Consider the following 16,651-nt stretch of genomic DNA (forward strand, 5'->3'; position numbering starts at 1 on the left):
TTTTTCTCACANTGTCAAAAACTGAAAAATCATTCAACAATAAAATAAATATTTGGAAAATAAGATTACTGGATAAAAACAATGTAGAAAACCGAAAAAACGTCCTGATAGGGAAGTAAACTACGAGCATGTCAGATCCCAGATGAAGATTTTAAATAACATAATAGATGTTTAAGACGATCATATACTTGCTGAGTATATCAAAATGGTTATATGTATATTATAACAAACTACGACAAAGAGTTGTAGAGTTATCAAAATCAACCAAGAAGTATATTGAAAAGTATGTTATGTGGATTAGATAACTTCTCCGATTCATATACCGTCTATGGTCATGATTTTTGATTTTGTGGTTTGGTTTGTTGCAATTAATAAATGCTATTAGCCATATTTTAATTCATTTAAATATTATCAAAATTTCGTACTTATATTTCTAGCAATTTAGTTGCTCACGTGCAACGCACGTGCACTTTTCTAGTATATATATATATATATATCCCATAATTCTGACCCGACCTGGATCCGAGTTAAACCAACCCGATCAGTGCTATAGCCCATTAATCAAAATGACGAGTCCATGTTAAATACAATCTGGATCAAGGTAGAAGGCTCAGTAATCTACACATGGGCCGGGTCGGGAATATTTCTGTCAGTTAAAATCTAAACATTCGAGCACACTATTATTAAATAACCGAGCACATGTTTACCGAGCATCCAGATTAAGAGCTATCCGACCCGAATAAATATCAGAATGAAGATGAGTAAAGTCCTATTTATATAAAACTTTTGAACAAATATTCCATGATAAGGAAATAATCCCGAGAGAATAAGGATATGCTATTCCAATTTATAAGATAAGGTAAGATCAACAAAGTCTTGTTATAACTAGAGTCCTTAGAATATTGAAGTTCTTTCTAAACAAAAGTTCTTTCCATACAAGAAACATAGCCCCCTCTATAAATACCATGTATTCTCTGTGAGTTTAATTCATTCATTACTAGCTTGCTATATACTTGCACTTAAGTTTGACTCAAGCATATGAGAGGCCACATCGAAATCCTCTTCCCCTTGACGTTTGTTCGTTCACACAGGAATTTAGCTCGGGAGATTATTGACCAGACAAATGTTCTGCTCGGATAATAATAAAAGAAGGGAAGCTCGGCGAGGGCATTTACAACAAAAATTGTCATATTTTAGCTCATCAGACCAAGCCCAATGTACTAAAATTTTTAGCGTCATCACTCATAATTTACTTATACATATATCCCACGTACAGTATACCTCTTGACTATCATCCATCTGGAAGTTGCCTGGCTGTTGGCGCCCGTGGGTTGAAGGTGGTGTCAGACATTGACAAGTCGACCTTTGTTTGGTTTCATTTATCTAAATTAGTTTCTCATTAGTCATTCCTAGATAAACTCACGGGCCGTTTACTCGGATGGATGAGGCTGGATGTGATTAAAAATCACGTGATTAGTAAAGTATTTAGGTTGGATGTGGAATAAAAGTTAATAAATAATATTATGTTCAGATTGATTAAATTTGTGATAAAGTGGTAAATTTTTAATTTTATCATTTCGATAATTAATGAACGTAAATAAATTGTTTTCTTCGGCTTTATGTTACCTATTGGTGATTTTGTTATGTTGTGTTGTAAAGATTAAGTCTTAATCACGTCTCATTTACGTTTTGGCAATTTTCTTCCTTTATTTTGCAATTTAATTGGAAGTGATTATATGACACTGGACACGTCGGCAGCGCAACAAAACCACATAAACATCGTATGGAAAAAAATTAAAATTAAAAAAAAACAATTATAACAAATTAAGATTGAAATTTGACAACATAGAACATCAAATTCGGAAAAAAAGAACCATGAAAGGAGATAATCTTAAACCATTCCATATTTATTACGATGGAGAATATGTATCATTTTGATACGTTATATTTTTAATATAGTGTGCATTATTCATTACTTTATCGTGCAACATTATATTGCAATTACATACCCTTCTGATGCATTCATTGAAGCAGCAACTATAGTGGTGCTATCTTCTGCTCGATGAATTTTTGAAAAAAGCAAAGAAAGAACTGAACTATGTCTTGAAGACTCGAACACACAAAGTAAAAAAACATATACATCGACATTTATATGTGTACTTGAGGAATTCGATAGATCAAGATTCATCAATTTATTCGAACTAGACACCATTTCAATTTCGTGGGGACACTCCGATCTGCAAGTACTACTCATCGGGTCTCGAGGTTGTTTATCGAACCAGATGATTCATCTTGCATATCTCCGTGCTGGTCCAGTGTCTTACTACATGAGCTGAATGTAGTAAAAGGGCATAGTTTCAAGCCATGTTTACTTGGGTCGACGCCCATTTTTATCAACCTTTTCTTAGTATGTGAATGCCAATGATTCCTCACTTCATCATCGGTCCGACCCGGCAAACGTCCAGCAATCAGAGACCACCTAACAATCAAGAAATCGATATTATGTTTTAACTAGGGCATCCTAGTTAATTTTTTCGGCACAAAAGGGAAGAAGATTTTCCGTCCCGTTTTGATCTTACTCCTTTTCATATCGGCACTTACCAATTTCTCAGACTACACCAAATTTTGACAGACTTACAAGACAAATTAAAAAAAATAAACATGCTAACTTACATGACGAAAATTATAATTTTTCCATTTGTTGTAAAATTAGACGACGTACCGATTGCCGAGGAGTGCGTAGAGCCTAATAACGAGGTCTTCTTCATCTTCACCGAAGTAACTTCCTCGCTTGATATTTGGCCTTAGGTGGTTCATCCAACGCAGTTTACAGCATTTGCCACACCGGTGCAGCCCTTCAAACATAAAAGTTGTGACATATTCGTTATCATTCTATTCTATTGCATTAAATCCATCAACTATCTGTTGGTCCCATTTGCGGTAATTCGAGATAATAAAACCTGAAAATAAAGAATAAACTGGACACCGAGATTTACGTGGAAAACCCCTAAAAATTATTAGAGTAAAAACCACGGGCAAGATGAAAAGAATTTCCAGTATAATATTTTGTGGTGTACAACTCACTCACTGTGTTTCCAAAGAGAACACACACTCTCTTAATACAGGAGAACAAACACCTCACAAATATTATAGAACTAAGCACTCAAATGCTTATAAGAAGAGAGAAAACTCGAAGAAATGATAATTTCAGAATGAAGGGGAACTCTATTTATAGAGCCCCTGTCAGTGTGAAAACGCGTTCCGTCTGAACGCATCATACCGCGTATAAAACGCGTTCCTTTCTATCTGGGTCAAAAATGCCAACCTTTGTTGACTCGTCCATTTAATGCTCATATTGCCGACACTATCCTACTGACCTATTAAATGTAGCAATAGACTTTATATCTATATTGTTGTGTTTGCGTTTTGCAAAATATATAAATAATGTGATTTATGTAATACTACAAATTACATTTTTCACACTGTTTCATGGAAAAAAAAGGTTTTCATGCTATACGAATCATTTTTTTAGGTAAAATAAATGAAACTTCAGTAACCATCTAATTAGCCTTTCAAGAATTTAGAGTTAAGAACAAAAATGATAATAGACATCAAGATTCAAAACTCTACTTGTACCATGTCCTAAAGATCATGTATTAACTTATTTTTTAATGTGTCGGTACAGTTAACAATTAATTGAACATAGGTGCCCTATTAAAGTGTACTGTCCTAAAGATCATAAATATATTTGCGAACTTTAATTTTTTTATGTGTCGTTAAAGTTAACAATTGATTGAACATTTAAAAGTTAAAGTGCCTTCTGTGCTGAATTTTTCAATATCGATCGAGAGACAAGAGATTGAAATTTGAGAACAACAGGAGGAAAGTGAGATCAAGAATGGAGGAGAACTGATGCTGTGTCTCTGATCATCGAAAGAACTTTAATGCAAAGTTATTTACTAGAAAAATTCAAGTATGCAAGAAAAGCAACTTTTAAACTTATCATTTGGTTTGAAACTAAACACGAATTTATAAAATGTTTGAATTTGAACCATAGATCCATTAAAGTTCCCCCTCCCCATGCACTCTAATTTTTGGCTCCATCTCCCTTTGGAAGTGTGAAAACAGCCAAGGTTCATAACAGCTTTATTCATCTAAATACATGAAATGCTGCCCAAAATCAAGATTACAAGAAATCAACATGCATGCATTTGACCTACTTTAGCATAAAAATATGGTAAAGAAAATGCATCAACAACTTATTTCCAACAAATTAAAATATGAACATGCGAAATTTTTCATGCTTGAATAATATCACGAAGGCGAAAAAAGCAGGATGAGTAGTAGCAAAAACCTGCCGATTTGGGGACTTTGCTCCAACGCCCTTCGCCATGAACGTTGATGTAATCGGTCAACTTATTATCTTCCCGATCGCTCCACGAGGACTCTTTAATCTCCTTGTGTTTCTTACAACATTTCCTCATCCTTTGATGACAACTAGTACAACTGAAATATGGAAAGAACTGAAGTTTATTAATTATTACAGAAGCAAGAAATCAAGTTAGTGTACCTCTAATCTAAATTTATGTGTTGGGTGCAGCAAACCCTAGTGGAATGGCATTGGTATTTATGCAAAGAAGAGGGAGGGCAGTGGATATGGACTAGTTATAAGAAGAATGTGGAGGCTGACTTGTTGACTGGTGGATTCCCCCAATTTGGTAGGTTGAATGAGAGTGTTGATCTCCAAACAACAGTGCAGTGGACCAAATCTCTTGTGCACTCACCAACCATTTTCACACGTCAAAATCGAACTCAAAATATTCTAGAAATATATANTCATTCATCATTGAGTTGATTTGACAAGGCATATTAGGGAAAATTACGAGTTAGGTTATGTACATACGATTCTTAGCAATTTTGATCACATTTCAAGACCAAAATCACAATTTTCCATTATATATATATAACCAGGAATGAGCATATTTACTTTGGTGATTTTATTTATTCGCATTTATAGGTACAAATCTTGAGATGGACATGTACATATATTTTTTTGTAGCTGCAAGGGAAGAGCCTACTCTTGGTTTAGTCGTTTTTCCTATTTTAGATATTTTTTCATCGGAGTGCTGATATCATTGACATCGAAAAAATAATGATTGACATTGTTGACGTGTCTGATTCTACGTCACCGCTCCAGTGAAAAATGAAATCGTAAAAATATCTTAGTTAGTTGATTAAAATTATAAATCGATCGATAATAAGATAAAAAAAATGTACAAATTATGTGTTAAAAATGTAATTTTCCAATGCTTTGATAAGAGAAGATGAGCGGGAGATTTTTCAACTATAGCATTCATTTCTCTGCCCATTTATTAGTGTCATAATTTCGTTTACTTTCATACCCCCCCGCAAGTGAAATTTTGGCAGTCGAGGGAATGAACGTAACTTCTCTCAATTTTTATGCATTAACTATGAAGAATTCAACTCTTTCATGACATGTCGATGGCATACGATCTTTCAAAATACTTCACATCCCTTATTTGGAAAAAATCTAAGTGACATAAAACCCAATGAAAAAGTATTAATATGCTAATATATCTTCAACTTTTAAGAAGCAAGAACATTTAACTCTAAACCACGTTTATCTCATTTGTAAGAGGTTTTTGAAAATAACAAACAAACAAACTTGCTCGTTAAGTTGGCTGATATTGAATTTTGAGCGTCTAATTTGTCAAAAGTCGGTCTTAACGCAATAAATTTTTCTTTCGTACTTTTATTCTTTTTCCCCATATTTGGCTATGAAACAAATATTGTATCAACACCCAATTTGATCATGTAATTACTCTGCGAAAAAGGATTAAATTAAAAGTATAAAGAAATCAAGTTAATTAATATTGTACTAAAATCTAAGTTTGATTAATTAATTAGATTATCAAAATTCAATTTAAGCGAATCTATAGACTAAAAATGGTGTGAAGATAATCGAGTGAATTAAATGACTAAACCAATTATTCACCATGAAAGTTTTTCAATGTGCATGGTCCAAGATTTTCAGTCATGTCAAAATCAACAATTGACAACTCGTGGTCATACTGATTAATGCTTTTAATTTGTCCTAACAAAAATTTGAAATTATATTATCCTTTCCTCAACAATTTTTTTTTTTTTAAAAAAGAACGGTAGTTGAAGATATAGCAAACACGAAAATTTTATTTGAAAGTTAAACACGCACGTTATTTATCTACCAAATTTCTCAAGCGGGTACAAGATTAGGGTGAATTTATTGGATAACAAAAATATATGTACGTAATTGTGCAAAAGGCTCGTCCAACCATTGTTTGGATACAAGAATAAACTTTTCTCTTACTTCTTTTTCAAAAGTTTTACTTTACAAATCATTTATAAGTTCTACCAAAAAAATATTCTAAATTTTAATTTGATGGGCACTAACATAAAATTTTTTTAATAATGAGATACGTGAGTTCGAATCTACGTTAAAACAAAATCTCATCCTCATTATAATTATTAATCCAACATAAAATAAGTCAGGAGAAAATCGTTTCTTTCTGCCACATTAAATTTTTCACTATTAGTTTGTTCTTGACGAATATATATGCAAGATAAGAGCTTTGCAATAATTCAACTTCTTTCTCTTAGTTTTTTTTTTTTTATGGAATCACCAATTATTAGTAGAAATGGAAATAATAGTACTTTTTTCACATATTTTCTGAATGAAAAATAATTCTTGGTTTCCAAGATATAATTTATTCCTTAAAATCAGCTTTTTCTTATTAATAAGATTATTTGAAATAATTAATTAAATAAGAGTTTTGCCTTTCTAGATCTTCGATAATTACGCTAAGATTCTCATGATATATATAATATATTTAATGTTTAAAAGAGTTTACTTCTAATAAAACTCTTGTTTCCATATTTTGTAGAATTACTTTTTGGGATAAACTCTAAGAGAAAAGAAATATATATAAAGAAGAGATGTTACTGGTCGAAAGAACTTTGCACGACGAGAGATCAAGAGAGAGAAATCAAGTCACAGATCATCGTCGTTTGAAGATCGTTGTTGCTACCACATATTACCTTGATTGTTGGAGACATTTGAAGGCAACACTTGTGAAAGTGTTGATGGAAGATCGTGTTTTTGTTGCTTGAGTTTTCGGCATGCTGTTTGTGTTCTTTGAATATGTTATTAATTTGATTATTTTTTTAGGATGCAATTTGATTTCTTAACGTGTTAAGGAATATAATTTTTCATAGAATCACTAGTATTGAGTTTTGTAAACTCAAGTTGTTTTTCTAATGATTATTTTGCTCTGAGGTATCACTCAAGTATTTATATTTGTGCATAATTATCTCCGAGTTATTTTTGTTTAAGTTATTTATTTGTGTGATATATTATTTTGTTGCGTGTTGTCACTAGGTGTTACAACATTTGGGACAATATTGATATCTGATATGTACAACGTTTTTACAGTTTATGTTAAACATAAATCCCGACATTTACCATAAAATATGATAAAATAAAATGTCATAATTATACCGTCGATTACATATTTGTGATCATTATTTTCATATATAAGATCATATTTTTTAAAACTTGCAAACCTAAAGTACTCCAACAAATTTAAGTTGTTTTTCATCAATTAAATTTATAGTAATGTAGGAATATTATAAATTTATTTAAGTTTGGTGTACTTTTTGTTGGTTGGTATGTAAAAGGCAACCGCCACCAAAATAGGTAACTCAAAATACCGTTCAACGTGAATGGTAGCTGTCGACAACAGAAAAGGCACGGAAAGACTGGGGATGAAGGAGATGACAACGACGAACCAACGGAGGCCTTCCCAAGTCAGAAAAGCGATCAAGAAATGGCAGAAACCAGAATCAAGGAGGAGAAAGGCACAAAAGAGATAAAAAGATGTATGTTTCTGTCCACCACTGTCATCCATAAATCTCTGATCTTGTTCTAATTATACTTAATGAGAAGCATGCAATTCATGACCTACAGGGAGCGAACTGTCAGTTCGATTACTTTGTTTATTTAATCCATCATCGATATATTACTACTCGTGCAGATTCATTTTTGAAATCATTTTTAACAAATTTATTTGATTGCTACCTGGAAAGATTTTCTTGGGGGTGGTTATCATATTTATCTTCTTTGAACAATGATCGTGTATTGTTACTTATTACTACAATGGTTTTAATCAGTTCATTGAATAGGTTAGATAAAAAAATATAGATTTTCTATCAATACAAAGTTATGTAGAGTGCCAGTGGAGGTTCTATTTTTACCATTTGTCGCCAACTACCAGGCGGATACATAGTTGTAGACTTGTAGCTTTATTATATATTCTGGGTAAGACCTATGAATGCTGATGGAATTGGATAGTTTTAAACTGCAAATGCGGGCGTGTACATAGTAAATACTTATACAAATATAGTCTCAAAGTTGGAATGAAACGCTTGGAATTTGAAATTATTGTCGTTCCACTACTGGTCATGATGAAGTGAGTTGAATGTGTGCATCTTCCTGGACTGATGAACATAGTTATTCTCCATCATGCTGCTCATGGGATGAGTATTCTGTACACTATTGTACAGCATGGATATTGATTGCTGCACCATGATACCAGCATCTATCGTACTGGGCAATTGGTAAAGATAACCGTAAGGAGGAAACCCTTCATTCAGATTTTTTGGCCCAGAAAATACTCCTGAAACACTTGAATTTGTGAGATTTTCAATACTGGTATCCGTGGTGCCAACACCATTGATGTTCCCATCAGAACAATCGTCATCCATTTGCATTTTTTCACCGTGATTGCAGATGTTGGGACTATTTATCAAACTCTGCATTTTGTTCAAGTACACATCTTCTTCAAACCTATTACTCGTTTTCTGTGGCCAAATCTCGGCATGCTTACCAGATTTGACCAATGATTTGATCAATTTTGTAGCATCTACGTTTCCTAAAACTGTTACCTTGTGTTCTTCAGCATCAATTCTCACTTCGTACACACCTACATGATCAAATGCCAAGTAGGCAACCCCAAGTGAGTTTGAAAAAATGTTCTGGGACCAAGAAAGATAACTTTACAAAAACAGATGTGGAACAGATGATAGAAAATCAAAAAATTAAGAAATCTAAATCCTGGGGATTCATTGTACCTTCAACTTTCCGAAGTAGTTTCTTCACTTGCTGCATGCAGCCTTGACGGTGGATATGGACCTTCAAAACATTTGTCTGTAAAGTAATGTTTGAAAAACTCAATGATCATAAAATTTCACCACTTCTTGAAGAAAACAGTGTAAATTGAAGCAAAATTATCAGAACAACTAAATCAACAAAATAAACAGATGAAATGAAGATATATCATATCATATTCTGACCTTTATCCATACAAATTCGATGTTTCTTTCTTGATCATGAGACATTTTCCAGTGTGTGACTGGTCGCTTTAAATTGAGGAATGGTATGTAACTGACTTTTCTTGCCTTCTTTATGCTTTCTCTGCTTTAACTGAGAAGGGGTTAAAGCAGAAGAATATTGCAGAGAATATCTCCGTGAATCTTTCTTTGCATATATATCATATATACAACAAACTCAAGTATAATGAGAGATTATATGTCTTCTTGGCACACACAAATAAGAGGAACTGGTAACTAAACACACTTTGCGTGGTCTAAAGCTATCATGCAAAAAAAATAAAAACATTGTAAAAATATATTTGAATAATTACTAATTTTAAGGATTTGGAAACATAAAATTAAAATTTACAAACTAAACTGTCTGTGAGAAGGCTTATATATATTAAATTTATAGTTTAATGGTTATTTTTTGTATACACGTTATGTATATTAATAATAAATGGAACGTATAAGCATAAATGTACTTTAAGCTGCTGTCAGGTACACGTATTACGTGTGTATAAAATAATATGTGTACGTATTATGCATGTGTTGTACATATAACATATTATTAAGTTTAAAATACTTGATTTCTTTGTAAAATTTTATAAATGTAAGGAATTTAAGAATAAAATTCTTCTATTTAATGAAAAATCCATTAATTATTAATCTATAAATTAGTTTAACTAGTTGATTAATGGGAAAATGATGGCGAGAAGTTAAAGGAAGTCGGAGAAGGTTGTATAATTTAATATATTTAAAAATAAAATTTATATATTCAAAAGAAATTATATATAATTTTTTTTTTAATTAAAAAAAGCCGATTCAACTGGAAATAAAAAAGGGGAGGCTAAGAGTGGTATGATTAGACCTTCGATTCGTTGCAGTAAGTAGCATTTTTCATGTGATTATCGCGGCCTGCCATTTGATTCTCTGTGAAGACATCCATACATGTACAATTTCGCAGGGAGTGGGCTACACTTCATTTGGTAAAAAATCAAGAGTTGTCATTTTTTTCCCATTAAAAAATGAACTTTTTTTTCTTTTTTGGAAACTGCCATTAAAAAATAAGTTGCCAGTACAAAAGATTGCCAAAATTCTATATCTAAATCAGTTCTTGAAAGAAACCAAGAGATTATATAATATTTTACAACGAACTCTTGGATGAAATCAGCTTGATCATTTTCAATAAACGAACATGAACGTCCTCAATGGGTTTCATCAGGTAGAAGTGGAACTGAAATGCAGGGTACAAGTGGAACTGAAAGTATACAATGTGTGAAGATAGCATTCATACATATCCCATATGTAAGCCTCACAGAAGATGTACTTGTTCCTCTTTCAAATCCAATAACTTATGTGCCTGTAATCGAACTTTTGAGATAATCAAGCAGAAAGAAAAGATAGCAATGTGAAGAGGATTCCCTACCTTGCATGATTTGATTCAGCCTGCTTCGTTATAACCAGCTAGATGTACAGAAAATCATGCCAAAAACTACTCCAAAGCCGTTACATACATTTTTTGGACGGGCAGAGGAATAAAAGAGAACTATGTTGCATCGAAACAATATCAATCAGCTCCAATATCCGCCGAGTTCCATATACACGTCTCGAGATCTAATGTTCCATTTGGATTTAGAAAGCCAAATGGAACTAGCAGGGAATCCGTGGGGGAGGGGAGATCCGTCAATCCTACCTGGAAAATTGTTTGTGTATGACTTTAGCCTGAGACAGCTATTCCCTCTTTCGGCTACGATATCGTATAAATATTGTTCCCGTGATGAGCTCGGCTTATGCAAGTAATATAAACTGTATGACCAATGCTTCCCATACGCTTTTTCAGAAGAAAGAGGATACCGTCTTTTTCTGCTTGTAGAACAATGAATACTTCGTTCTTGTTTAGGGTGACCAGCAAAGGGCTGTTATACTGGAAACTTCTTCCTGAATCCCAGTGCTTGCTGCCGAAATGTTCTGACAACTGATTGGATGAGCCAATGAAATAACATTTTTGAATTGGGCAAGCACAGGAGGAGCATGTGAGAACCGAAATTTTGGGCAATCAATATTTGTAAGGAAATTATAGCATTTGATTTTGTATATTAATAAGATATGCACCTTGGGAATTATTTGTTGGGAATATTCAAGTCAATAACATTCACACTTGTGCCTGTAAATTTTGATATTTAGGAGAAATAATTCAAGATCAGGGGAGATTGTGCAAGGAAAAGACTTAAGGAAATTAAATAATGCATGATTTGGTGGGGTACAACCCAAGATTTCGAAATTTTGCACTAGGATATAGGACTTATTATTGTATTGGATAGATACCTATCTACTTGGAAACAAATCATCAAAGATTGCTCAAACCCTTCCCACCTATCAACATGAATTTCGAAATCTCCAAGAGCATAGGATTAGGGAATAAATCTCCCAACTTAGGTAGCTAAATTTCGAATTAATGGCAAGAATATGGGAGTCAAAATTGAGAGATTTGAACAAATTTTAGTCATGATTGGACTACCATATTGAGCTCCATCCTCCTCCCCTATAAATAGTCCATCAACACCTAGCATTCCTACCCTTATTTTCGAAAATCCCCTTGCTGAACAATCTCGAATTCCAGCAGCCTCTCCCTAGCCAAATTTTGCTCCAAATCCGTCCCGAAGCTTGCTTAAAAGGTCGAACCGAAGCGCTGCCGAACGAGGAGCGAGGAGCGATCTAAAATTCGAAGCCAAGTATCCACGTTTCTTTAGCAATCCAAAATACTGTAAGTGGGTTGTTTTAAATTCGGTTTTATGCATATGAAATTTCGTTTTTTTGTTTTAAAGTTCGGTCGAGCTCTGTCTCCCGTCTATACGTTTTTATGAAATTTTGGTACATTTTTGTATTGGCACTGTGAGAATTCTCTGAAAATGGGTGGAATTCCAACATATGGCCCTTCACGGTGGGATAGAACCGTTTTATGGCCTCGCCCCCTTAGAGGATTAAAACTTAGGGACTGACGTCAGTAAACCGTTAAAGGTGAAAAATCGCAGTGTTATGATGTTACGGATACGATGTACGAAAAGCATGATGTAATTATATGTATGTTTCGAAAATGTTATAAAATTGTTACGTTGTGTTCAATATCCCCCATTTACTGAGTATTTCCCAAAATACTCATCCCCTTACTCTCCCCTCCCAGATAAGTCCGAAGAACAGGTTGAGGATGAAGAATCCGAGCAGTTCTGGGGATGGTGAATCTCAAGAATTAGATTAAGTTTAAGTTAGTGTTAATATGCAGTTTTACGTTTTCGCATTTATTTCTGTTGTTTAGAAATTTTTGGTTGTAAAAGACAATGTTTTCTTTGAGTTGAAATTATGATATATAAACTGGTTCGGTTTATACTGTGTTACGAAACGCTTGTTGTTTCGATTGTGTGATCGTTAAACAACGCCGGTGTCAATCCCGAGTTTCGGGACGTGACAGAGCAAACACAGAAATCTTCATGCTCTTTTCTCTTTGTATAATCCACGATTTCTACACAGCCATTTTGGGCATTTCAGCAGGGTGCTTTGATATTGAGATAGTGTTGCTCTCGTCATTGATGGGCATGTATTCCTGAAGAAACGTAGCAATTAACTCTTTATCCCGTGAGGAATACAGCGAAAAACAATTCACCAATATAATTGTGCTAGTTTTGAAGTTTGCACAAATAAGTCAAAGTTTTTAAAAATTGATAAGTTATCGAAACATCCCCAGGAAAGTTCATCTTTTTCACAACTTTTACTATGAAAACACAACCACTTTTAGTTCATAGTTGCTGGGAGGTTACAGAACTAAACTTACATACATCCATATCAGATGAGAATGGGAAGTGATAGGAATGCGGAAATGGGACAACTAAATATTCACCACAACTAAATATTCATAATTTTCAACATGTCTATATTCGGCATCTAGTCTTTCATGGTAACAGGAACATATTTTTGTCCTTTTGATACTCAGGCACAAATAATACTAGCCTTTTAATACATACAGAAATCAAAGATAAACAAAACAAAAATCCAGACTTATATGATCCTGGTGAATAATCAACTAAGAATCCTACGTAATAGCAGGGAAAGCAATGAAATTCTGGCATAATTTACCGGGTATTCATCCTGTTCCAAGTAGAGGGAAATGATCAACCTCTTGTGACATTATAGCCAATGGAACGTTGTCACTTGGTTCCTAAACCCAATAATTCCTGTTCCAATACCTCTTTCCTTGAAAACAACCTGCAAGATTTGGATGAAGTTTGCTATCCTCTGAAATGCCAAGTGCAATCATACTATAATTACAATATATCTATCCGAAGCCATAACCACCATGCTCTCGCTCATTCTTCTCTCTCGCTACTTTCTTCATGACCCCAGGAGGCTAAGCATGGAAAGATTGCAAGGGACAGTTGTCATGGCTCCCCAACAGAAACAATGTAACGTCCCGGATTCGATGATTGTCCTCACTGTATCACGCACCCTAGAAAACTTCTCAGAAGGTCATCCATCCCAGAATTGCCCCAAGTCAAGCACGCTAAATTTTGGAGTTCTTATGTGATAAGCTACCGAAAACAAGATGCACCTTCTTTATACGAATAGTACATATCAAATCTTTTAAGCCCTCCTCAACTGCACAGGCTCATACCTGAACAGTTTCGGAATCCCTCTCTTTCCGGTATAAGATCGGTTCATTCATGTTCCCTCCACCTAGTAGCCTGCCAGGAGCGGCTCATTGTTAGTGCAACCTCATGGCACTGACGATCACCCTCGCCCTCTTTGGCCCCGGACCTCACATTCCCACCAGCTTCCGCTTGGTTCGTCCCCGTACCACACCGTACTAAGAGAGGTCGGCTTTGATACCAACTGTAACGTCTCAGATTCGACGACTATCCTCACTGTACCAAGACGAGTGTTTCCAACGTGCTTATGTCATCATGCACACGCACCCTAGGAAATTTCCCAGGAGGTTACCCATCCCAGAATTGTCCCAAGTCAAGCACGCTTAACTTGGAGTTCTTATGTGATGAGCTACCGAAAAGAAGATGCACCTTCTTGATATGAGTAGTACATATCAAATCTTTTAAGCCCTCTTCAACTGCACAGTCTCATACCTGAACAATTTCGGAATCCCTCTCCTTCCGGTATAAGATCGGTTCATTCATGTCCCCTCCGCCTAGAAGCCTGCCAAGAGCCGCTCATTATCCGTGCAACCTCATGACACCGGCGATCACCCCCCGCCCTCTTCGGCCCCGGGCCTCCCAAACAATCTCATAGTTAGGGATGGCAATGGGCCGAGGCGGGGGCGAGTTTGCCATTCTCATCCCCATCCCCGAATTCCATCCCCACCCCCATCCCCGCCCCCATCCCTGTTTTTTCGGGTTCGGGGAATCCCCAAACCCGAAACTTCGGGGATCAACTTTCCATCCCCGCCCCCATCCCCGTTTCAAAAATATTAATATGGCAAGACGATGACGGATTCAGAGATTTTCTCAAATCAAAACTTATTATTATTTATTATTATTAGAGATAATATTAATATCAATATCAATATTAATAACAATAATATTATTAATATTTTAAAAAATAATAATATTATTATATTATTAATACTAATAATACTATTATTTTATTATTGATATTATTTTCGGGGCAGGTTCGAGGATTTTGGGAATGAGGATGGTAATCTTATACCCGTCCCGAACTACATCGGAGATTTAAAAAAATCCCCGAACCCGAACCCGAAAAAATCGGGGATCCCCATCCCCGTTTCGATTTTTCCCCACGGGGCCCCAAACCCGTGGTAGAAGTTGACATCCCTACTCATAGTAAAAGAGCTGTAAACAAATAAAAGATCATACAAGCACATAATCAGTTATGATTAGTATTAATATATTATTATTGTACTTACTACTGTTTAATGCAAGACTACTAGGGAAATGACTTTGCAAAAAATGTGTTAGGTCTCACCTGGAGAAATAAAAGACAACCACCAACAGCACGCTGCTTCCCTTGACGATAACGTGCTACCTCTCAGACCAGCCGAGTAAAAGTTACCCTAGTTGTATTGATGGATGACATCCATATTTGTCAAAAAGTGCAGAAAAGATGGACTAACATCCAGCATTGTTGTGGGGCACAGAAGAGTGCCTAATACATAAAGAAGAAAAGATCTTTTAAAATCCTCTCCAGCTTTTGTAGCTGCCAAACGCTCCTTTAAGAGTCGAACAGAAATTCCACGATTTGTGGCTTTGTATTTCTTGCGTTATTCTGCAATCATCCGGCCCAGAGTTAACCTCATCTTTCCCACTAGATGCCAACCCCATCACAAGCTCAACATCCTGAGGAGTTAATGGAATGCGCTCTCCACAAATCTCCAAGCTGCGCCGGACAGTGTTGAACAGCACCAATAACCAAAGACAGACTCCGGCGCAAAGTTTGGCATCTGAGATTATGGATACGACCAAACCGCATTCCATTTACCGCAGCCTTTTGTTCAGATGAGGAACTTAGTGTCCTCATGATGTGGACTAAGAACAAGTTAATATGTCCATATCTTTCATTAAGTTGACGAAAGTTTTCACTTTTATGCTACATAAGTCACAAGTTGGGGGAGAATCCAGTATTCAACAAAACATAAACCCACGTGACACCAAAAATTGACAAATTGGCTAAAGTTTCAAACTTCCCTAGTTTCTACTTCTAAATTAATTAAATCAAACTGTTCCTCAAGGATCAGATGGAGGAAGTGAAAAGGCTTAACCCCATCCAACGCAAACATAGCATGCATTTATCGATGACAATGTTATTCCTGCCCTGGACCCACGAGATGGCGGAAACACACCAGAAAAATTGTGTACAGCAGGCAGTATTTGGTTCAAAATAGGGATGTCAGCTTTCTCCACGGATTTGGAGTCCCACGGGAAAACCCGAAACTGGATGGGTATCCTCGATTTTTTCGGGTTCGGGTTCGGGGATTTTTTTAAATCCCCCGATGTACTTCGGGGGTATGAGATTACTATCTTCATTCCCGAAATCCGCGAACCCTCCCCGAAAATAATATCAATAATAAAATAATAGTATTATTAGTATTAATAATATAATAATATTATTTTTTAAAATATTAATAATATTATTAATATTGATATTGATATTGATATTGATATTATCTCTAATAATAATAGATAATAATAAGTTTTGATTTGAG

The 16,651-nt window shown here is 35.0% G+C and overlaps 2 protein-coding genes across 3 annotated transcripts; both read right to left on the reverse strand.

The window, feature by feature from the left end:
• Window positions 1-2,017: 2,017 nt before the first annotated feature.
• Window positions 2,018-4,711, reverse strand: LOC140965497 (transcription factor MYB74-like). Of its 2 annotated transcripts, XM_073425559.1 has the most exons (4): window positions 4,571-4,711; window positions 4,355-4,506; window positions 2,723-2,855; window positions 2,018-2,479 (listed from the first exon to the last, which is right to left on the reverse strand). In XM_073425559.1, exons 2-4 carry the CDS (start codon window positions 4,482-4,484, stop codon window positions 2,251-2,253), a joined length of 492 nt encoding a protein of 163 aa, XP_073281660.1. In that variant the 5' UTR covers window positions 4,485-4,506; window positions 4,571-4,711; the 3' UTR covers window positions 2,018-2,250. The 2 variants fall into 2 exon arrangements, with proteins under 2 accessions (XP_073281660.1, XP_073281659.1); XM_073425558.1 differs by having other exon boundaries at window positions 4,355-4,639.
• Window positions 4,712-8,429: 3,718 nt separating this feature from the next.
• LOC140965496 (uncharacterized) lies at window positions 8,430-9,691 on the reverse strand. Its single transcript, XM_073425557.1, has 3 exons — window positions 9,409-9,691; window positions 9,187-9,262; window positions 8,430-9,038 (listed from the first exon to the last, which is right to left on the reverse strand). The coding sequence occupies exons 1-3, from the start codon at window positions 9,451-9,453 to the stop codon at window positions 8,509-8,511; spliced, it is 651 nt and encodes a 216-aa protein (XP_073281658.1). The 5' UTR covers window positions 9,454-9,691; the 3' UTR covers window positions 8,430-8,508.
• Between the last annotated feature and the right edge of the window lie 6,960 nt (window positions 9,692-16,651).

Source organism: Primulina huaijiensis, unplaced genomic scaffold (assembly GCF_012295235.1).
Source record: "Primulina huaijiensis isolate GDHJ02 unplaced genomic scaffold, ASM1229523v2 scaffold10255, whole genome shotgun sequence".
NCBI classification, from domain to species: Eukaryota; Viridiplantae; Streptophyta; class Magnoliopsida; order Lamiales; family Gesneriaceae; genus Primulina; species Primulina huaijiensis.

Excerpts from the sequence above, each read along its gene's own strand:
- LOC140965497 (XM_073425559.1), bottom strand. The coding sequence starts at position 4,484 with ATGAGGAAATGTTGTAAGAAACACAAGGAGATTAAAGAGTCCTCGTGG. Across the intron at positions 2,856-4,354 it reads CAAAGTCCCCAAATCGGCAG|GGCTGCACCGGTGTGGCAAA; the intron begins GTTTTTGCTACT and ends TTATGTTTGAAG. Across the intron at positions 2,480-2,722 it reads TACGCACTCCTCGGCAATCG|GTGGTCTCTGATTGCTGGAC; the intron begins GTACGTCGTCTA and ends CTTGATTGTTAG.
- LOC140965496 (XM_073425557.1), bottom strand. The coding sequence starts at position 9,453 with ATGTCTCATGATCAAGAAAGAAACATCGAATTTGTATGGATAAAG. Across the intron at positions 9,263-9,408 it reads TCGAATTTGTATGGATAAAG|ACAAATGTTTTGAAGGTCCA; the intron begins GTCAGAATATGA and ends ATTACTTTACAG. Across the intron at positions 9,039-9,186 it reads ACTACTTCGGAAAGTTGAAG|GTGTGTACGAAGTGAGAATT; the intron begins GTACAATGAATC and ends TTGATCATGTAG.